Source organism: Chelon labrosus, assembly GCF_963514085.1.
Source record: "Chelon labrosus genome assembly, chromosome: 3".
NCBI lineage: Eukaryota > Metazoa > Chordata > Actinopteri > Mugiliformes > Mugilidae > Chelon > Chelon labrosus.
The window spans coordinates 26,419,448-26,442,138 of record NC_140339.1 but is presented as its reverse complement, the minus strand read 5'-3'; the positions used below and the strand labels follow the sequence as shown (position 1 = coordinate 26,442,138).

Here is a 22,691-nt window from a genome sequence, read left to right as displayed (position 1 = left end):
CCGCCTCTCGGTTTGAGGAGGATGCGGATATGCGCCCCATACCGGCCCAGATCCCCCTCCTGCCCAAGAGACCTGGTTTGCAAACAGTTTGCCACACCAGCTGCCAGAACTAGGCCGTCTACTTCATGCAGAAGGTTCTCTGACATGCAGGATAAGGAGCAGGTCGCCTGTGGGTCGCTTCCGCCACTGGACCCGGCTCTTACTCCGCTGGTCTCTCTGTTCTCGGCAGAGCCACCTGCCCTAGCAAGGATTGCAGGGTTATGGACGGCCTGCTTGCCAAGCTGCACAGAGCCATGGCTACTCAGACCGGCCTGGCTAACACTGGAGCGATCATGTCCCTGTACGTTCGCCAGCTGTCTCGTCAGCTACAGGACGGTTCAGGGGGATCCGGTGTTGTGGGCAAGTTTCAGGCAGCTTCCTCATGCCTCTCCTCAGTTATGAAGGAGCAGGCGGAGACCGCAGGCAAAGCTCTGGCATCCCTTTGGGTGGTCAAACGCCACTTGTGGCTGTCTCAGTCCCAGCTCCAGCAGGGGGATCGGGACTGTCTGCTAAGGCTGCCCGTAGACCCCTCAGCAGTGTTTGGCCCGGATGCTGCTAGGCTGCTGCAGCAGGCATAGGAAAATCGCTGCTGCGCGCAAGAAGTCTCGGGAAGCCTCTTGAAGCGCCCCAGGGGTTCGAGATGGGCAAAAATAGCGCCCGCACCTCGTCCAGCACCTGAGGTCACGGCATGGGGACCGAGGGACCTCAGACCACAGCTGGAGGCTCTCTGTAGGCGGAACACCCGCCGTCAAGCAAGGGGCGGGGGACCGTCATCTAAGGCTCGGGGGTCTTCCAGGCAGCCTCCCCCCTCCTGACTAGTCCCGAAGCCCAGTCAGCATGCCTCCCCTGTCGGCCAGTTTCAGGGCAGCGTGGCTGGGCTTGGGGGCGGACCCATGGGTTGTATCCACTATGACACAGGGCTACCGTCTGCAGTTTCTTCGCCAACCCCGTGTGACAAGACTGGCCACTTTCACCACGGTGAGCGACTCTCGGCAAGCAGAAGTCTGCGGGCCGAGGTGTCCTCCCTTCTGGGGTAGAAGGCCATAAGGCAGGTGGACCAGGGAGATCACCAGGCTGGGTTTTTCTCCCGCTATTTTTTTTGGTACCCAAAACGGACGGGGGGCTTCGTCCTATTCTGGACCTTAGGGGGCTCAACAAGTTTCTTCGCCCCCTGGGATGCAGGATGCTGACAGTCCCCAGGGTGAGGCAGTCCATCACTACGGGAGATTGGTTTGCCACCATCGACCTCAAGGATGCATACTTCCAGATTCCCATCTGGAAGGGGCACTCACGTTTCCTGAGGCTCGGCTTCGAGGGCAGGATCTTCGAATTTCAGGTCTTGCCTTTTGGCATTCCCTGGCCCCCGTACATTTACTCGATGCATGGACGCGGTCCTTGCACCACTAAAGCACAGAGGACTGAGGCTCCTAAATTACCTGCAGTCTCAGAGGAGCAATGCCACAGTCACATGGCCCTGCTCCTGGAGCACGTTCAGGGCTTGGGGCTACACCTCAATTACAAGAAGAGCAGACTCCAGCCTGCCCAGGTGACATTGTTTCTGGGCACAGTCCTGGACTCCAGGATTGTAACCATCGTGCTGTCACAGAAGAGGCGACAAGCCTTCAGGGCCTGCCTCAGACTCTTCCAGCTGCATTCTCGGGTCAGCTGGGGGCTCTGCCTTCGCCTCATGGACTTGATGGCGGCAATGGTGCAAGTAGTCCCTCTGGCCCTACTGCACATGAGACCTGTCCAACGGTCCTTGCTGAACCACAGAGCTCCCACCACCCCGAGGTGGTGGTCTCCCGGAGACTTCAGACAGCCCTTCACTGGTGGAGAGTTTCGGACAACATACAGAAAGGGAGTACTCTGGGACCGATGGTCTATCGCCAAGTGATCTCCACTGATGCATACTTGGCAGGCTGGGGCGCCGTCCATGAGGGCTGGGGGGTCAGCGGAGAGCCGTCTTTCTTGCACTTCACCAGTTCCTGCCGAGACTGAGAGACCACCATGTCATTGTCAGGACCGACAGCACGGTGGCTGCCGCCTACATCAACAAACAGGGGGGCCTGGACTCCCCCATCTTGTGCAAGCTGGCAACCAGGCTGCTGAAATGGGCCCACCCCCTCTTCTGCTTGCTCAGAGCAGTACACGTGCCGGCGTCATTGAACACGGCCGCGGACATCATGTCGAGAGGGGGCCCGTGTCCAGGAGAGTGGAGGCTCCACCACCTGCGGGTGGAGCCTCCATTCTCCTGGATCTGGGGTCACCTCGGCAGGGCAGAGGTCGACCTGTTCGCCTCCAGGGAGTCAACACATTGTCTTCTCCCTGAGGAACGACAATCCTCCTCTGGGGTGGGAGGCTCTGGCTCACCCATGGCCCCAGAGGCTGCTCTACGCCTTTCCCCCCCTTCTCCCTTCTCCAGCCTCTTCTCCGAAGGCTGCGGATGGAAGGGGGGAGGCTGATTCTGGTGGCTCTGTTTTGGCCCCACATGCCATGATTCTCTGCGATTCCTCAACTCTTTGACGGCATGCCGTGGGAACTCCCACAGCGCAGGGACCTGCTGTCTCAGGCAAATGGAACCCTGTTCCACCCCTTCCCAGCGGGGCTCAGACTGGTGGCCTGGCCCCTGAGAGGGACAGGCTCCTGGATTTAGGTTTGCCAGCGCCAGTGGTGAGGACTATACAGGAAGTAAGGGCACCATCTACTAGGATGGCCTACTCATATCGCTGGGGGGTGTTTTCCACTTGGTGTGGGGCCCACCAGGTGGACCCCTATTCAGCCATGGCCAAGGACATCCTGCTGTTCTTGCAGGGCCAGCTGGATGCAGGAAAGTCTGCCGTTACCCTCCGAGGTATGGTGGCGGCGATCAAGGCAGTGCATGACGGTGAACACGCCCTGAGTGAGGCCAGCTGCTCCTTGATTTCAAGGTTCCTTAAAAGGCGCACGGCGGCTGACGGTTTGCAGGTCTAGACCTGCAGTCCCTCCATGGGATCTGGACGAGGTTCTCGATGCGCTTAGGGGCCCTCCCTTCGTGCCCCTTGGGGGTTCTGAGGTGACGTGGCTTTCCCTTAAAACTGTATTTTTGCTGGCCATAACCTCCGCCAGGAGGGTGAGTGAGCTCCAGGCACTGTCGGTCCACAGTGACTGCTGCAGGTTCTCACCAGATGGTCAAGCGTGGTCCTCCACCCCAACCCAGCTTTCCTGCCTGAGTTTCACTTATCTCAGTTGGTAGAACTACGAGCGCTCCCTTCTGGCGGAGGTGGGACGACTGGGCAACGCCAGTCTGTGCTGTGTCCGGTTAGGGCCTTGAAAGAGTATATACGGCGCACTAAGGCTGTCAGGAAGACTGACCAGCTCTTCATCTGTTTCGACACCAGTCGTTTGGGGAGACCCCTGTCAAAACAGAGGCTGTCCCACTGGGTCGTGGACATGGTTCAGCAGGCATACGCACTTTCTGGTATGCCTGTCCCACCCCGGGTTCGGGCACACTCAACTCGGGGTGTGGCCACCTCGTGGGCCTTGTGGTGAGGAGCTTCTCTGGCCACCATATGTGCCGCGGCCGCATGGTCATCTCAGTCCACCTTTTCAAGGTTTTACCGCCTAAACATCGCAGCCACCCCTTCCTTTGGGGACAGGGTGCTGGGTGAGACTTGTTAGGGGGCTGTGCCTCCTTTCCCCATCACCTGTTGACCCTCGACCGAGTCGGTTGGTCTGAGTGGTCACCCCCTTTCACAGTAACTGGCCTTTACGTCTTGTGGGGCCTTTTCCTGTGTTCTTGGGTCGATCCTGCGTCTTGCAGACCGACCTGAGCAGCCCTCTGCCTCTCAGGCTTGGCCTTGCGCCTTGCGGGCCTTGACCTGGGTGGTATGTAAATAGTGTACACTTGTAAATAGTTCGTTTGTTGCACTTTGGGCTGCACCGTCTCCTCACGGGGTGTCTTAAAGAGTTCCCCGTACATATGGAATATGTAACGGAGTGGAGAGATAGTCTCGAGACGAAAGAGAACGTTAGGTTACGTTGTAACCTTGGTTCTCTGAGTGAAGAGACTATCTCTCCAGCTCTTAGGGCCGCTCGGAGACCAGTGTCGATCAAACTATCACTGATTTCACGCCAGCACAGGTGCTTTATAGGGTAAACCTGGGGGCGTGACCGGGCGAGCCGGTGTGTCTTAAAGAAGTATCCACGTACCCTGACATGCAGGGGAGGTCATTCCCCGTACATATGGAATATGTAACGGAGTGGAGAGATAGTCTCTTCACTCAGAGAACCAAGGTTACAACGTAACCTAACGTTCTGTAACAACCCATTAATGGCTGAAAATTGAAGGCTCAAACAGTGAATGGGAGATATATATTAAGACTTTGCTGTAAGTAGCTAATAAATGTTGACTCAGTCCGGAGCACCTTGAGAAACCCTACAAAGACTCCTAATGTCACTCCCATGAGTCTCTGCTGAACTGTGTGTTATGTGCTACTTAAGAACTAAGTCAAGCTAAACCAAAATGGTGAACACTATATGCTTATATTTGCACTTCAACATGTAAACATTATAAGTTTGGACAAATTAGCATACTGTTTGTGACTGACAGTTTGAACCAATATTTTGTTTTAACTACCTTTTGGTAAGACCATTTCAAATGGTAAGACCATTTGATTTTCCCTAACAGATTGTAAGAATACCTGAAAGATATTAGAATTTAGCTATGCTCCACAAAAGAGGGAACAGTGTTAGAATTTCCAGATACAAGAGCTGCTGTGACTTTTGTTTACTCCTTGGATAAGAGGAATACTAGCCTTAGTCCTTGTGCAGTGGAGAGACTTGTATAGATTTCTACAGTGTGTCATTATGGGTAATTTACCTCACAATTAGCAACACATGGAGGGGGTAATATCCAGCCTTGTCTGCTGCTGCCTATGAGTAAATCCTTGACCAAACCTGAAAACTAGGTTGATAGGAGCAGGAGGTAGTGGAGCAGCCTTAACTCAATCCTTGTGGCTGCACTTGTGTATGAGCAGTAAAATAGCACCAAACCAACAGGAGTGCTACTTGACTGGTCTGTGGCCTAGGCTCCTAAGCCCAGACTGGAACAGTGTACTTTGGAGAGCGAAGTAAACAGTTACTAAAAAGAAAGAGGAAGCAGTTTTTGCTCTTGACAGTGTCAGTTTAATGTCTCCACAGTGTCCTATCATTAGTTTTCCAATCACAGCAATCATTTTGTCCCTGATGCTCATTTGGACCACATACTTCTCTGTGTCTTTGGTTTTCTGATAGAAAGGACAGGAAGGATGTCAGCTGTGCTATTTTGGTGCTCGCAGTGTGATGATTTCAACCTTATTCACATTAAAGCATCGGGTGTCCTGTGCTAATGTTAAGCTCAGCACATTTAAAGGATTTCAGAGCATCCTCCACATGCTCTGGAAGTGACATCTCCTTTGATGACCCCCACTTAAATGGGGCATTTTAGTAGAAGAGCACATCTTCATTGCTTCTCTGGTGTCTTTGAATTGCTTTGAGAGGCTATTCATATCCTTCAGATACTAATCAGCAGCATTGTCGGGCCCCATTTATTTTTTAATTCGTTTCCCTCCAAGTTTTAATTTTCATATCTTTTGTTTCAAAGTATTTTTTTTCTAACACAGAAATCCATATCCTTTTTCATGTATTGATGTTCATCAAAAAGATGACTAAATTGAATGAATAAATTGAAATGCTGATAACTCATGGTTTTGATTGAGCTGTTAATCAAAGAAAGAATGCAAATTTAAATAAAAACAATAACCAACACTATTAATGCTTGATTACATGTTGATTAGAAATACTTGGAGGAAAGTTCTTCAGAAGAGAAATCATTTCATGTACATGAATATTTATTTTTAACAGAATGTAACTTTTATCTAAAATATCTGTTAATGTTACCCCCTCACCAAATGTTGGATGGAAGTATCACAACTGGGAAAAGTTTGTGGAGATTCTGCGGCAGGGTCCTGAGCGTCCCAGAGGTCTTCATTATGCGAGGAGGTAGTGCCACTGGCTTTTAGTCGTCAAGGAGTCAGGCTGTTCCTCCTGGGCACTGGGGCTATTCACATTTTCCACCATAGGGACTCTTCTTCACATGGTGAAGGCAAAGAGGGGCCTCTGCTTGCCAGTCAACATGTGCTTTAAGCAGCATTAGATATGGTGTCATCATGGCAATGCTACTTTGTCTGTATCTTCAAATTTCTCTCACCCCTGAGAAATGTTGTTTTTAAGTTTCATGCTCGTGTCAGAACAGAAACAATGACTAAAAAGTGTGTGTGTGGGGTGGCACTCTGTGGCACTATAATTGCACTTGATAAAAATGATAAAAGTGGGAGATGTTATTTTCCCCTGCTCTTTATAAGGCATCTTAGCTTGCATGAGCACCAGGTGCAAGGCTCTGAAAGCATCTGTGTAGCCTTGGGAACAGCTTTGGTTTCAAGTCATAAACGCAATATGTTAGTACTATGTGACTTTTAATTCCTGCAAGGCTACAAATGATTAGTTTTCTCAATGAACCCTTTGAAACCGCAGACTCTTTTCTAGGCTATGGCAGATAAATGACTGTTTTCTCTTGTCTTTGCAATGTTTAAAACCAGGTGTGGCAGTGTGGGGGCAGCGTTGAGGTCCTGCCTTGCGCTCGCATCGCCCACATAGAGCGGGCTCATAAACCGTACACTGAGGATCTCACGTCTCACGTGCGACGAAATGCCCTCAGAGCTGCAGAAGTTTGGATGGATGAGTTTAAAAGCCACGTCTACATGGCTTGGAATATACCGATAGAGGTGAGAAGTCATGCTGTTGTTACTTACAGTTTTGTGAAAAAAATAACACATCCCATGGCAATTTTTTTTTGAATTTTTGAGGTACTGAGACAGGCATACATGTGTTCATCTTTGACATAGTTCCTAGAGACAAATGTGATATACTACTTGAACAACACCAAAAGAAAAATGTGATTATTCTTATCATTTAGCCAACAAAAATATCAATAGACGTAATATTTTTTTTGTGGGGAGGGGATAGGCCTCAGAAGCTAGTAAAGAGATAATCCTGTGTATAATTACAGTCTCTGACATTGGATTGCTGACGTTCCAACAAAATGTCTTTAGTTTCAATATTAATGTAGGTTTTCTTGCATCTAATGCACGCTTTAAGTCCCCTCACAACATTTTAATGGGACTCTAATCTCGGCTTTGACCAGACCATTCCATAACCATCCGTTTCTTCACTTTGAGTCAGTCCTTGGTGGATTTGTTATTGTGTTTAGAACCATTAACCTGTTGAAAGGACAATTTCTAGTTCTTCTTCAACAACCTCACCTTATCTTATTGATTTACTCTTACTGTGGGCAAACAACTCCATCATTGATCCGTCTGTCCAGGACACGTTTTTGCAAAAGCTCTGATCTTTGTCTGTATGTTAATTGTCAAGGTTTACTTTTCTGTCGATCTTCACTTTGGACAGAAACTTTTTCCTGGTATCATGCCGGTCAGATTTGTGCTGTTTCTTTCTGACAGTAAGCACATGCGCTTTGACACCAACAGCTACCTGCAGGTCCTGTGATGAAATTTTGAAGGTCTTTTACACTATTTGACAAATTCAGGAATCCAGAGCATTTTTTGGTTAAGGATGTAGAGCTCGCTTTGGAGGTTGCCAAGGTGATACCACAGACTTCTATATTGCCATGGATTTTGAGATGTGGTTAATGCATGGGGGTGTACTCACACTTTTCCTTTTGATTGATCTGTTTAATTTAATTTACAGACATAACTGCACAACATCAGTTTTATTCGTCATTGGTTCCAGTATACAACCTTAGCTAGCTGTCAGCATAATTTCAAATGCATCATTTTACAGCTTTGCAGACAGCTGAGATGAAACAGTGTATGTCAAACCATATGCTGTATGCAATCTTGTAAATGTACCCTACTTTCAAATGTCAGATGTCAGCTGTAAACTGGCTAAAGGCTACAAATAGCAGAAGCATTGACATTGCAGATGTGAGCAGACAGATTTTCTCGCTATAGTATGCCATACTGCAGGAGTCACTGTAAAGATAACATATCACCTCACAGAATGCTGCAATACTCATTATTTGTCCCACCTCTTATAGAAACAGCACAACACTAAGAGCTTCAGTCGGAGGTTTTCAAAGCTTGATTTATTGTTTCGCTTTGGTGTTCCAATCAAAAAGCAGCATTCGTACAGTAGTGCAAGTTCTATGCGAAAAAATAATACCGAGAAATATGAATACAGATAATATCAGACAATGCCACCATAAATCTTCAGGGGCTGCAGACACAGTCCATTCTGCAGCCACCTAATCCAAATGTTACTGGACTGAGTGTCATCTGTTATCAGGCGCTCTCCTCCCATCGCCGATGTTTAGCTGAACGAGGCCCCCGACACCTTCTGAAGGCTCAAATGAAATGATTTTCTTGTCACTTACAGAACGGCCTGAATTAAATACGTGTCACTGAATAAATAAATGCTTAATATGACTCAACAAAAGGGTCCAAATTGAGACGTTAACCATCTGAAGATTCTTCGTAAAAGCTGACAATAACATTTTAAAAGATTGATTAAGGAAACTAAGTGGATTACAGCTGACGTGTTAAAATTAAAGACAAAAACAGAAGATGTACAGAATTTATTTAATGTAGCTTTTAATTGTTGAGCAAAAAAGCAGATTTTGTCCTTTGAATATTTGTTTTAAGGCCTAAATTGTGTTGTTTGAGATGCTAAGACATCTGCAGTGTCAACAACTCTTTTGCTCATGAAGTTTGCAGAATCACACTGAATTTAGGTGATACAAAATGCACTACAGGCTGTCTTTTGTTTTTGTTTGTTTGCAGCGGCATTAGTGTTATATTTTAGGATTTTCAGAAGATACAGATTTTTCTTTGATGTTGAACTGCATTCAGTCAATAAAAATAATGTAACCATGTCATCTTATGGTAAATGTAGCATCCCCCAAAGGGTAAGTCAAATGTTTGTTCGCTGACTCTTTTTTCTTGCCCTGGATAATCTGTTTGAATATGTAAATCCATGCTTTGAATAGATGAACATCTGCAGGCAATTCATTCAGTCAATAATGAGGCGTTTAACAGAGTCTGTACTCAAGAAGCATGAAATTTAGCCCCAGCTTTAGCCCTGTGAATTAAGTGCACAGCAAAATCATCAGTGTTAATTTACCTCTGAGGGTGTAAAAATCAACAGTGTTCATTTTAAGTTTGCAGCCGTCGAGTTCGCTTTTTGATGTTTTTGAGCTCCAGAGAGCCACATCAGCAACATTTGCGCCCACTTCAGCTTATTAAAGGTAATAAAGTATGGCATCAGTGACGTTAGATTAGAATCTGTGGATGACATGCGGCAGATGGTGACATGCAGCGGTGGAAGAAGCATAGAGAGATAAAGTCCCGGCCCTATATATACTGCATATTATGTATGGCAATCAATGGCGAGAGATAAATAATTCTTTGATCCCACTTGGATTGTGCCCTGTCAGTAACTTAAAAGATGGATTTTGCAAGATAATAAAGTTGCAGTTTGTCATGTTGAAGTATAAGCTTGTGAAAATATGTAATTAGAAAGACTACATACCCAAAAGGTCTGTTATTTATTATGGCAAACTGCAACTCCCCTAACCTTAAAAAAACTGGGTGATGTAATGCATGGCACAATGCAACAAAAGCAGTAAAAATATATTATTTGTCTTTTGCCACTTATTACCACACATATTTTTTTTAAATAAGATCCCACGGTGTCCAACAGAAGGCAAAGGATTTATCCACCTTATTATTATTCAGGTCCTAAAGGTACCAGTAACACACTGGACTTAAAAAAACATGCATAAGTAGAAGCAGAATTACAGTAAGAGTAGTTCAGAGGTTGTGAGATGAAAAACGAGCAACGACATACAATGTGATGAATGAAAATGAGAACACAGAGAAAATGTACCTTAAAACTGCATGTAAGTACATGAGCAATTGTACTTGTTATTTTCCATCATTGCTAACATGAGACTGACTCAGTGTGCTGCAGTCTGATGTGGCAGCTGGACGGAAGGATTTATTTATTTATTTTTAAATCAAAACTGCTTGTGCATCTCTGTGTGTGACGTAGGACTCAGGGATTGATATTGGCGATATCTCCGAGAGGAAGGCCCTGAGGAAGAGGCTGCAGTGTAAAACTTTCCGCTGGTACCTGGTCAACATCTACCCTGAGATGAGGATGTACAGCGACACCATCGCATATGGAGTAGTAAGCTGCTACCTCCCTCTTCATCCCAAATTCAACTCAGTGTCTGCAAAAGCCAGAGCAGGACTAAACCAAATCATGCCTGAGCAAATCATTTTAATCCTTTGTTTTGGGATCCAGATGGCTGCAGTCAGGGACACAAACAGTCCACAGAGATGAGGTTTTCTCTTCTTTACTCTTAAGAAGTTCAGTCATTTTAGGTTGTTTGGGTTAGTTTAATTGCTTTAAATGGGGTTAAATGGGCTATGTAACTACATTAAATGACTGAATGTAGTTACATAGATACACAAATATAAAGATTAGTTGAATTTACATATAGGATTATCTCTCACATATTACATATACATGTAATAGATTCCACTAGAGGGCTTTGCAGCAGATTTTTAGTAGTAAGAGAAGCCAGAAAAAACAGCCAACAGGGCATGCTGGCAAGTGTTTCTATTTTCCTATTCCTAGTTGTTCTCAAACTGCTTTATTTCCACGGTCCTCCCACCTCCCATCAGTGTGATGCACCCTAATACACAGTGACAAACAGAGCGCTGTTTTACAGCTCTGCTTTCTGCGTCGTATGGATATTTTTTGTCTTGTACAAACTGGCAGATGGGTATAATGAGGAAATAGACAGGCCTCATTACATTAATTTTTCCAAGTTAGTCGACCCCATTATTGTATATTTGTGACATGCATTTCATGGGCTAGTCATTTGTGGTGGTTCGAGGGTTCATTATATGCAGCAGACTGTCATCCTTGTTTAACACAATTGAAAAAAAAGACAGAGCAAGAAAATACCATGCCATACAGCAACACAGTGAAATAAAAATATATGAAAAATATATGCAAGTATTCAGTTTGACATCTGCTAAATGCTAAACAAAAAACATCTGCGTTTCAGTGATCCTCTTTTCATTATTCTGTAAAACTTTATGTATTTATTTATTATATCTTATATTAATCTTGGGGATGTATACATGATTAATTTAATCATATGTCATTTCGCTTGGCTCTCCAAACAAAGCAGATTAAAATACTGAACTTGGCAGATTACAACAGGAGCAAGAGGAGGTCGTGATGTGTAGTAATGACGTACATGCACAAAAAAGAATGATGGACTGGATGAAAATATTTTTTGTTTAACATAAAATTAACAATTCATGTAAAAAAGAAAAAATGGGTAATCAAAAAAAAAATATATAAAATAAAAAAGGCAAGACAAAACTCAGGAAACCAGGAACCATGAGGAGCTGAACATAACTTGAACAAACAGGTACCTCAACAGAGACTTGACAAAGGCCAAAGGGAAAGGCCGGACTATACAGATGGGCTGAGGGGTTGACCAGACACAGGTGAAAATAATGAGGGTGGAGCCCACAAGGATAAACCAATCAGATAATCAGCAGAGGGAAAACACAGGAAGTAAAGCAAGAGACAAAACGCCAAGGAATAAACTTTCAAAACAGAAACAGGAAACACAAAAAAAACTAAAAAGTATTACAGAAAATGTTCAAAAATCAATACCACGACACTAAGAGCCTGCATCCAGGCTAGCAGCTCGGTGAGGCTGTAAATTGGGACATCAGCACTTCTAGCTAAATGCTAATACTAGCATGCAACCATGTTCAAAATAACAACATGCTGATGTGCAACGACGACATGTTAAGATACTAACATATGCTAATTAGCACTGAACACAGAGTTACAAAGTAAAATTGTCATTACTGTGACTGGTCAAACCCCAAAAGTATATGATATAATGTGACTTTATCTTCAAAACTTCAGGGCGTCACATTTGTTTATGTCTCTGGCTGTGTCTTGTGTCTTGAGTTGTTAACTTGCTGCAGAGCAAATTTGGGACTGATCAGATCCTTCCATGATACGATTATGTGATGGATTTAAAACATACAGTATATAAAACTACCGCATTACACTGGGTCCACACAGGAGCTCATGTTAACCAGTTGGGCTGCTCAACTCAATAATCTGTTAAAGATGACAGGTGCTCTAAAAGTGGACGCAGCTACATGTCCAAAAAACGCATCTGGTGTGAACAGCCAAGCTGTTGATTGCACCAGACTTGGCATATTATAGTACTTCTGCCTCCTGTTTGAACCTCGTGTTATAGTCTGGACCAGAGTAGTAAACTGACTGACAGACCCCTAAAGCCATGCTGTGAGCAGGCTAAAAACGTTTTTTTTTTTTTTTTTTCTGGCAAACTCACATTTCCAGAGAGTATCTTTGAGGTGTAATTTATTTTTCCTCCTGATCTATAAGTGTGGGTGAAGAAGGTGTGGGTGGATGCCAACTGTCCTCACTCCATATCGCTTTGTATTGGCTAAGCCATGCACACGTTAGAGCAGTCCAATTAAATCTGAAGGATTTGATTTAAATCCCTTTTGTAAGTCTGTTCCACACATATTTAATTCAGAAATACATAAGAGTTACAGACGCTAAAGATGCTCTAAATTCAGTTTCACGGTGACCCATTGTCCCACAGGTGTCACTTAGCGTTGCATGTTTACCATGTTACAGTAGAAATGTTTAGACCTGAGCTGTTGACGGGACCACACACTTCCTGTGGACATGCTGATTATCAGATGGAAGCAGACATCTCTGGAGCCAATGGGGAGCTGAAATCATCCCTCGCTGTGTCTTTCTGATCTCACATCTTTGCCTAATTCACTCCTCACACAAACCACTATCCCCGGAGCTCCCTACGATGCAGTTTGTGTCTTGCAATCAGGCAGACCTTTGTCATGACACGCATGAAAAACTCTGCAGGCCTCAAAGACTGAGTCAGGTTCACGAAGCGTAGCACTCCTGATTTACATTTTTATAAAGCAAAAATGAGTATGAGAATTCAGATACAGGTTTTAGATGTTTCAGCCCACTAAGGTTTCGCTTATTCAGTATTTTTTGTAATTATGCTTTTTATATCCTTTTAATCCCAGTGAATGTGTCGTGTTTTTTGACAATTTGCCTGTGGGAACCTTCCGAAGGGATTAATAAAGTAGTCTATCTATCTATCTATCTATCTATCTATCTATCTAACTAACTATCTATCTATCTATCTATCTATCTATCTATGTTGATGCCAGTATTAGACGGTTACTGTGACATAAAAACATGTTTCCCTGTTCACTTTTATGGTTTGTAATTTCTGTTCCAACTCACACACACACTTTTTGGATACATTTGTTACAACAAAAGCAGGAACTGGAGGAATCAGTACATACTTTCTGGATAATGAGTTCTCCCCTTGTGAAAGAAATCGTGCACTGCAGAGTTGAAGAGAGCAGGTGGTTTGTAGCTTCTTCACACTCCCTGTCTTCTGGCAATAGATTTTATCTGCAAACTGGACACAACACACGATCAAGAATTATCTGTTACCATTAGTCATCAAATTAAAACAGGTGGCTCTACTCCCCAGCACTCCAAGCTGTATTAGAATTTCCATTTATCTTGCCTTCATCATGGTAGTGGCATGGGTTTTTTCCTTATAGAATATGCACCCCATTGATATGGCATGTGACCATACACGTCTTTCATGGAGTGAGGAGTGAACGTGACACCTCTATGTAGTTTTAGGGCATGTCCTGGGTGCATATTTAACTTCTTTCTGGAAAGAACAGGTTAGGTTTTGTTGCAGCAACTGCACTGTAAAATGAAACTGTTATAGATAGTGTAAGAAAGTGAATTGCTAGTGGATTTTGTTGTTGACAGCAAATATCCAGCAGAAACTGTCCCTCCCTTTATTTTCATATGGTATGCTAAAACATTTTGTGATGGACTTGAACCGGAGCTCATACTAGTCTGCACCTCACCTAATTAGGAACATTCACTGATATCATACATTTTCAAATCAAAATCTCAGCTTGTTGTACCTAGCCAATGTCAGGGTAAACACTCATGATAGTTACCATGCATCCAGAAAATAATTTTAATCTTGAGTTTCTTTCTGTATTCATCCATCGGTAACTATAGGTGTTTTTCTTTGTCTGTTAGTTGAAAAACTCTCTGAAGAACGATCTGTGTCTGGACCAGGGCCCGGACAATGACAACGTCCCCATCCTGTATCTCTGTCACGGAATGACACCACAGGTAAGAGCACTCAGAGAACACCCAGTTTGATATATCACCTCTATACTCTTTGGGTTTTTCTGACTCAATAAAATTTTCATTCTAAAGAAAAATAACCCACTTTTCCTCCGTTTTTTTTGGTACCTTTACCTCATAATACTGGATAAGGTTTTCTGTTTTGCCCTTTCAAACTGAAATCTTTGACGTTTTCAAATATGTATTAAATTCCTCTCTATTTTTCATTCACCTTAATTTAGGGGTAACATGTTCAAGCTGAATCCAAATAAAATTCCATGTATAACAAAACATAGTGTAGTCCTATTCTATCTGAATGTTTGACTTTGTCTCCTGGATGGTTTACTTTCTTGAAAAAGAGCAAAACCAGATTCAGACACAGCCTAAAAGACCCCAGTGACTTAAATGTGTGTGGGTTTTTTATTATCAGTTTTCAATCCTTAGTTCCCTTAAATCTCTGGACTACTTGTTCAGGATATATCTCAGGCCAAGTAACAAGGACTGTTAAATGTCTTCAAATGTTAGTGGAGTGTGATTATCATCTACTTTCACCAGCCCCATCCAGGAGATATCGATCCGACCATCCCATTACGTGTGAGGAGATTGTTTTCAGAGAATGTTGAACCTTGCTGTGACTTGTCTTATAGAGTGTGGCTTGATCTACCATTATCCACTCAATTCAAATGAAACTACTGGACACGTTTCACCTGTGCTGACATTTACTCTGTACCGTACTTACTGTACAAATGGCAACTGATTTTCCAACTTCTGCATTTTCAACGTTTGCAGTCCTTTATGAGTTGATAAAACTGTACCAGCATTCCTAATAAGATTAGGGATCTCCTCTGCAAGAAATCTGGGTTTCCTCTATAATGATACAGATTCATACACTGTAGCAAATGACTGCTGTAGTCAGTCAAAATGTGTCATTGTAAACTACTTTTCATTGATGTTGCTGCGGGGGAGCTAGACTTTGTATCTGACGCGCTGTGGCAAAGGCAGTACTGTACACAAAGCCACACACAAACGGATGAGCATTACTCAGCTTACAATCCAACACTTGACTGACTTCACAAGAGCATGTTGTCAGCAAACATACAGCGCCGCTCTTAAATTCAAGCAGTAATAAAACATACCGACTTAAGCACGGGAACAATAGATTCCGCCGCCTCATGCGGCCTGGCAGCCTGCCCCGCTCCAAAAAGAGCAGCACTGACAAAAAAAAATCACACTCATCAGAGTATTTAACTTCTGGTGTGAAGGAGGCAGTTTGGGAATTATCAGACACATAAGATTAGAGTAATAGAAGGATAACAGTATTAAAAACAGCAAAGCAAGCTAAATGTGGTTCTCTTTCTTCTGTGAAAGAAGACATTTTGGGGGTGCTTTGACACTGCAATCTTTGCCCTGGTTCTACCAACAGAGTTCCTGTGTAACTGTTTTCTCGATACGCAGTTTTAATCTGATCTCACTTCCCTGTCCTCTTTTTGCAGCTCTTTGACATTTGGTTTGTGTGAACTAATTAATGTTTTCTGCTCAGAGTTTTGTTTTTATTCATTCATTTGTTTTAGTCTGCAAGTGGTGGAAGAAGTACTCAGATTCTTTACTTTGGTAAAAATATCTGTAAAAAAATGCAGGATACAAATTCTGCTCAGGTAAAGCCTCATCATTTTGTATCCGCTCGTTCTGCAGCAAACACTGTTAGATGCATCAATATGTAAGTAGCCTTTTACTGTTACAGCCGTTCTAAGTGGACACGTGGAGTCTAGTTTTCACTATTTTCTAGACATAGTTAAATACTGAAGTCCTGCTTATGTAGACTGTGTGCCCCTCCGCTGGGTCACCAAATAAATCTGTGCTGTCCTGAGATGATTAGTGGGAGAGGGAAGAAGAAAAAAATATTAATTTAATATTCATTGCTTTGGGGTTTTCTCTAATATTTGCTTTTTTTTGTTACATATTGGATGATTTTATCTTTTTTAAGGGAGCCACGCCCAAACATTGTCTTTTGATAAGGGGTCATCAAACCAAATGGGAGCCACTTGTTTATAAGGAAGATGGTAACGGCTGTTTTTCCTTTTTTATATAATCCATTTATATATAACCCTGACCTTTATCTCAATTTCATTATTTTCTCATGAAAACTCAGTTCGTCAACGTCTCCTCATTGGCTGTTAATTAAAGATATTGTCCATGATGTGATCACAGCCTAACAAACAACACACACGTATGCCTTGACTTACTGCTCACTTAAGGATCCTCCCTGACTGTCAACAGCGACATTGAAGGCAGCTGTGACCAAATGAACCAGACTCTCATTTTCCATTCATTCATTCATTGATTCATTTTCTATAACCGCTTGTCCTCTGGAGGGTCGCAGGGTGGCTGGAGTCTATCCCAGCTGTCGTTGGGCGAGAGGCGGGGTACACCCTGGACAGGTCGCCAGTCTGTCTCAGGGCTAACACAGAGAGACAGACAACCATTCACACTCATACCTGCAGCCAATTTAGAATCACCAATTAACCTATGGAGCATTTCTTTGGGTTGTGGGAGGAAGCTGGGGCACTCACTTTCCAGTGATCTCAAAAAAATAAAAGTTATTTCCTCATAAAAAACATTTACATTTTTACATTATCAAAAGACAGCAAGCTTGGCCATTTGCTGCATGTGTAGTTTAAAATTTTACAAATCTTCTATTTTGTGTAAAGACTGTAAAGAAGTCATTATAGTTGTTAAAAACGGAGTACAACATTAACTTGTAGTGGAGTAGTAAAGTAACAACGGTGCAGTCAATCAAGTACTTCACTGAAGTTTAGTTAATTGCTCTACGTCCTTGCGAGATGCGCACATAAGCAGTTTCACACCTTCATTACACAGTATAAAGAACATTATTGTGCTTTTTACGACTTCTTGTTTATCACTCCTTGTGCACTACACTAAACTAAAGTCGGCTTTGTGCCAGTGAATATATAACCTGCCTATTTTCCGTTATTACTGCAAATGGCATACAGGTTTCTGTCAGCTTAATATCAGAAAATAGTCGACCTTGAAAAAAGCAGTTTCCACCAGAGAGAGCACAATTATTTGAGTTTTCTCCCCATACCTGATTTAAGATTTAAAAATGATAAATATGCATATTTAGCAAATGTAAAGCAACCTCCTCGATGTCTTTATACTCAAAGACAACCCAAGAGCAAGCCTACCTTTCTGAATAGTTCAGTGTCTCTGCATGGCTGTATCCAGATCTAGAAGGGTTATTATGTACCTAAGTGTCATCCTCAGCAGTGTCAACGTACATGGCAGCCCCGCTCAGTTTGTTCAGTGAAGGATGTGGTGTTTCTTTCAGAATGTGTACTACACCAGTACCCAGCAACTCCACATCGGGCTCCTCAGTCCCACCGTTGACGACGACGACAACAAGTGCCTGGTGGATGTGAACAGCAGGCCACGCCTCATTGAGTGCAGCTATGCCACAGCCAAACGCATGAAACTACACTGGCTCTTCACTCAGGTGATAACTCCAATCACATACAACCCGCATATAGCACAGCCAGAGAACACAAGGTTAGCGTTCAGGCTTCTGGTCTCGCTTCAGTTAAAACTATTTTGTTGTTGAGTTTGAGTTCCTTCCAATTCCGCAACTAAATGGGGAATGTTGACTACATCTGAATGGAAGACATTTCTCTGACCATTCATCTGACGTTACAACTTAACTGTTTGCAAAGACGCTAAATAAAATGATCCAATATAATCATTTTGTATATAGTGGAGTGAGAAAGAAAAAGATGAGGGTATATATATATATGTGTGTGTGTGTTTGTCTATGTGGTTTTGCAGTGCAATAAGCACAAAGTGTGAAAAGATGGTACATGCTCATTTATCTTTGCAGTGATCTTAAAGTGGTTATTTCAGTTAACTTTTACATAATTTAGTAAGTGGGATGGGGACGAGACTGGAGCATGTAATGTCTCTAAAATGTGACATCAATTATTGACACAGTTTTGGCTGCATATGTTTGCAATGTGTCAAGCTCAAACAGAAATAGATCGCTTTGATGCAGCCATGGAAACTTTGAGAAATGAAGCCCTCTACAAATAGGCGAGAGAACGTTGGTTTTATTGTAAAACAAATACCTTACTATTCTGAACCAAACCTGGGCACCTACAAGATATTTTTAATCCCCTTCAAATGAAATGTCCTTTTCATGAGACTTGGTTTGTGAAATAATCACATGCTTGGCTGTAAAGATATTCAGTGAGTGGGCCTGTATAGTTTGGTTTTCTTGTATGATTTGTGGCTACATGTGGGTTGTTCCTTTTTTATTCCTCTCTAACAAATGTTTATTATTCAGTATTTAGCTCAGCACATGCAGTTCAAGCTATAGCGACCTTAATCAAATAACAGCCTTCCCACATGATGTAGGTTTACATACTGTATACGTGGTGAAATCTTGGAGGCTTTTTTTAAGAAGGAGTTTTATGTAGATAACTTGGCCGGCTACTTTTAACACTTAATGTTACAGATTTGCATGGATTGTTTCTGTGTTTTACTTTTGCCTCGTTCCAGATTTGCGAATTACCGCCCACATCTTCAATTTGTTCAGCGATTCAAATAGATCTTGTGTTGCACTTACTGATGTCTGTTTCAGCCAATCAGAGCTTCGAGATTAAAAATAGTCATGCATCTGTAGAAAAGACAGAAAAAATAGCTGTAATCAAGGATTAAAATACAGCTGTATAAATAAATACATTTATATATAACACATGTTAAGTACTCTTAGTAACTCTGGATATACTGTATATGGATAGAATATGTTTTTTAGCCAGTGATTACACTGTCACTGGATCGCTTTAATATTGAATAAATGAAACCATCTCTTTTTGGGAATTTGGATTTAAAGAGAAAATAATGTCCACATAAAATACTGTATACGGTTCTCATAAAAGTAATGCTGTATGTAAAAATATAAGGAGGGTTTTAAAGTTCAATGAGTCTCACTCTAAACACTAACAGTGTTAGTAACAGAGCCAAATCAAACTGCAATAACGTTAAGATGTGGAAACGTGTTGCATGTCTCTCTGGTCACCTTACATAGTAGTCTGTCCCCTCTCCCCATCAAATCTCACAATTTGAAAGTGTTGGCTCTAAATGAAACCATCAGTGTTGCAGCTTTTAGGATTCTGCAGCACCTAGCCTGTTAGCGGTGTAGTTATCTGTATTTGACTTATTTTGTAGCATAACATTATTACATGTTACCTCTTTGATTAGTAGTTATTAATAAAAGAGCTGGTCAGACTGAACAACATTACTGAATCTAAACCTTAAGCATTAACTTGATCTGCAGATGGCTACAGTGTTTTTTTGCACTCTGACACAAGCTGGAACCAAAGATTCAGTGAATATAGTTATATATCATCTTGAACTGGGTTAAAAAGGGTGCAGGTTTCAGGTGTCATAATGCCTGAAAGTTAACTGTTGACCTTGCAGACAGTTATAAAATGTTAAAAACTATTCATCTGCTATCCACTCTTGGACAAAATGTTGGCGTGTCATGAATGGGGATTCAATGCAATCAGGATCTGAAACTGTTCTGGGTCTATACAGCTAATAGCTTTTGGTTTAATGCCTTGACTGAACCACATACTGCACCATTGGCTGGCTCAGACCATCCCCACATAATGACCCATAAATGGCCACTTCCAGCCATCACCGCCAATCTGTTATCTATAAAATGCTTTTTGGACCTCACAGACAGGCTGAACTTTTGTGGAAATATAGAAAGGATCATTTGGCACACTGGTCTGGACAGCCTTGTCCAATCCTTGGGTCTTTTTCCTCCCACACCCCCCTTCATTCCTCCCATATATTCGAAACGAGCTCTCACAGCTCTCTCTACACTGTATTGACGGCTGAAGGCCTCCTCTTCAGTCACTTGCCCTTTGTCAGACCTGATACTGTAATGAGAAAATCCTGCCTCATTTCATGAGGCCAAGCAGCTGTATTTTTACTCAGCTGATGTGTTCATTCTGTTCAGACTTGGGTAACTGCTGTGATATGAAAGTTTATAAATCGTTGGACCTTATTTCATTTTGCAATAAAGGTTGTGCTTTTCCCCAGCCTCCATATTGCTCATCTTCACATAAATCACGGGAGTCCTTGTCTATAAAACTAATTGATTTTAAACACTAATGTAGTCTGAAACTTAATATGAGGTGTCTGTCATGCCTTTGTTTCAATTTCCCCTCTACCTCAACGGTCTCCAAGCTGTGTTGTTGTGTTTGTGTCTTGTTTTCCTTTTTTGAATCAGTCTTCTCATCTGGTGTATTTTCTCATACTCCTTCCTGTCTCGCCAGCAAGAAAGCTAATCACAGTGCTGGCAATTGCAATGTTGTTTTTGCCTTTAAACCATGTTGATACTATCTGGTTGGCCCGATGAGAATAGTAGTGAGAGTCAGCCAAAACACCCAGCTTACGGCACTTCAGCAGCTCACATCCATTTCCATTCACAGCAGTGTGAGGAACAATATAAATTGTTCTTCTGGAGCGCGGCACAATTTTAACCTGACTGCCTTTTATCTTTTCAGGGAGGATCCATTCAGAACAGGAAATCAAAGCGATGCCTAGAGCTTGTAGTGAGTAGCGACAACGAGTTTGGCTACCAACTGGCTCTGCAGAAATGTACTGGACAGAAATGGTTCATCACAAATGTGTTGTTTAGCAGCTCCCTATGATCGACTACTGAACGAAACACTGGAGGGAAAAGCAACCAGACTGAATGGAATAGTTTCTGTGGTGTGCACATATTTATGCAAGTGTCTGCGCATGTGACAGGATAAGAAGCAAGAGTTCAGTTGGAGCCACGATGTCCTCCGATGAGCGGTCGACATCACATCGTAAATGTTAAACATTTCATTTTGCCTACAGGATCAGCCATAGTTGGCGGATATTTTACTAATTTGACAATGTAGTATATTTAGTATATTTTGTGGTAAATACAGTACAGTCAGAATTTTGTTGACTTTAAAGATGTAATGGGTCCAATATGGTTTTGTACTTTGTTCATATTTGCTACTGTGTAGCAAACACCAAGAAACTGTCCCTGCTGTAATAATTTTATTTTGGTGTCTCAGGTTTGTAGGTTTGTTATGCGACTCAACTGTATGATAGTGAAATGTTGAAATAAATCATAAAATGATATTTTCTAAATGTAAATATTTTGAACATTTGTAATATGCAAAAGTAAAATTACTGATGTAAACTGCTGAGTTCAAGTGCCTTTTTTATCAGATTTTTTTATAATCCATGTGGTTTCGTGTGTGTAGTGTCCACCAGTTTGAAAACACATATGCAGCATATAAATGCGCTGCAAGTTCAGATAACACAACCAAACACAAAAATGCTGCAAGTTGCACAGAATGAAACAAAGCTAGTTAGAAGCCAGAAGTGGGGCAGTAACACTCATTACAGATTTTTGCTATTCACTAAAATGTGTGTCTTGGAGTCAGTATGTTATAACTGGCATTAATTGTTGTTGTGGCTTTTTACTTCTTTACTCCCGAGGTTCCCGCACAAGACTGATATATAAGGGTGGACAAAGAACTACATTTTGCACGTTGCACCTGAGAAAAGCTCATCATCTTGTTATTTTGCACATGTTGTAAAATTACTGAAGATATTTCCTTATTTGTTCTTAGTTATACTGCAACTGCTGTTTGTTGAGCTTTAAGGGGCACTCAGGGTTTGGCCTTTAAATGAGACCTTTTACAACCACACCTCTGACTCACACACCCTTTACAAAGTACAGTGACATGGAAGCAACGTTCTCAGTTTGTAAGGACAAATGCAGGGCCAAAAGCTAAGAAACGGGGCAGCTTTCTGCTCTGACTATTATGTGTACCTGGGGAGGAGACGAGTGGCGCAGCCTGTTTTCAACATGCCAGTGCTCATTACCATCCACATTCAAGCAGAGCTCGGAAAACCATGGCATTAAATATACATGGAAACCCACTTTCATCAAAAGGACCTCCCTCCCAACACATTATAGATGCAATAAGAGCGCTTCTGCATGCTCATATTTTTTTGAATGAAATAACAGAAAACATTTCTCCCATGCCGACCTCTTCTTTTGATTACTGCTGGTGCACCGTCCAAATGTCACTTTCGTCTGTAGGTGGAAAAACTACAAATGCACATTTGCTTCACATTCTATTACCATACAAACATTTTTCACCCATGTTGATTTAACATATCATCTTAGGTTGCCACAAAGTACACTGCTGAAAATG

The 22,691-nt window shown here is 42.5% G+C and overlaps 1 protein-coding gene across 1 annotated transcript in view; it reads left to right on the top strand.

Annotated features, from left to right (window-relative positions):
- galnt18b (UDP-N-acetyl-alpha-D-galactosamine:polypeptide N-acetylgalactosaminyltransferase 18b) overlaps positions 1 to 22,437 on the top strand; it is a 75,408-nt gene extending 52,971 nt beyond the window's left edge. The window contains exons 7-11 of the mRNA XM_084540832.1: positions 6,654 to 6,839; positions 10,183 to 10,320; positions 14,317 to 14,412; positions 17,753 to 17,917; positions 20,991 to 22,437. Of these exons, the coding sequence (XP_084396958.1) occupies positions 6,654 to 6,839; positions 10,183 to 10,320; positions 14,317 to 14,412; positions 17,753 to 17,917; positions 20,991 to 21,137 (732 nt within the window). The 3' untranslated portion in view covers positions 21,138 to 22,437. The remainder of the gene's footprint in view (positions 1 to 6,653; positions 6,840 to 10,182; positions 10,321 to 14,316; positions 14,413 to 17,752; positions 17,918 to 20,990) is intronic.
- Positions 22,438 to 22,691: the final 254 nt, after the last annotated feature.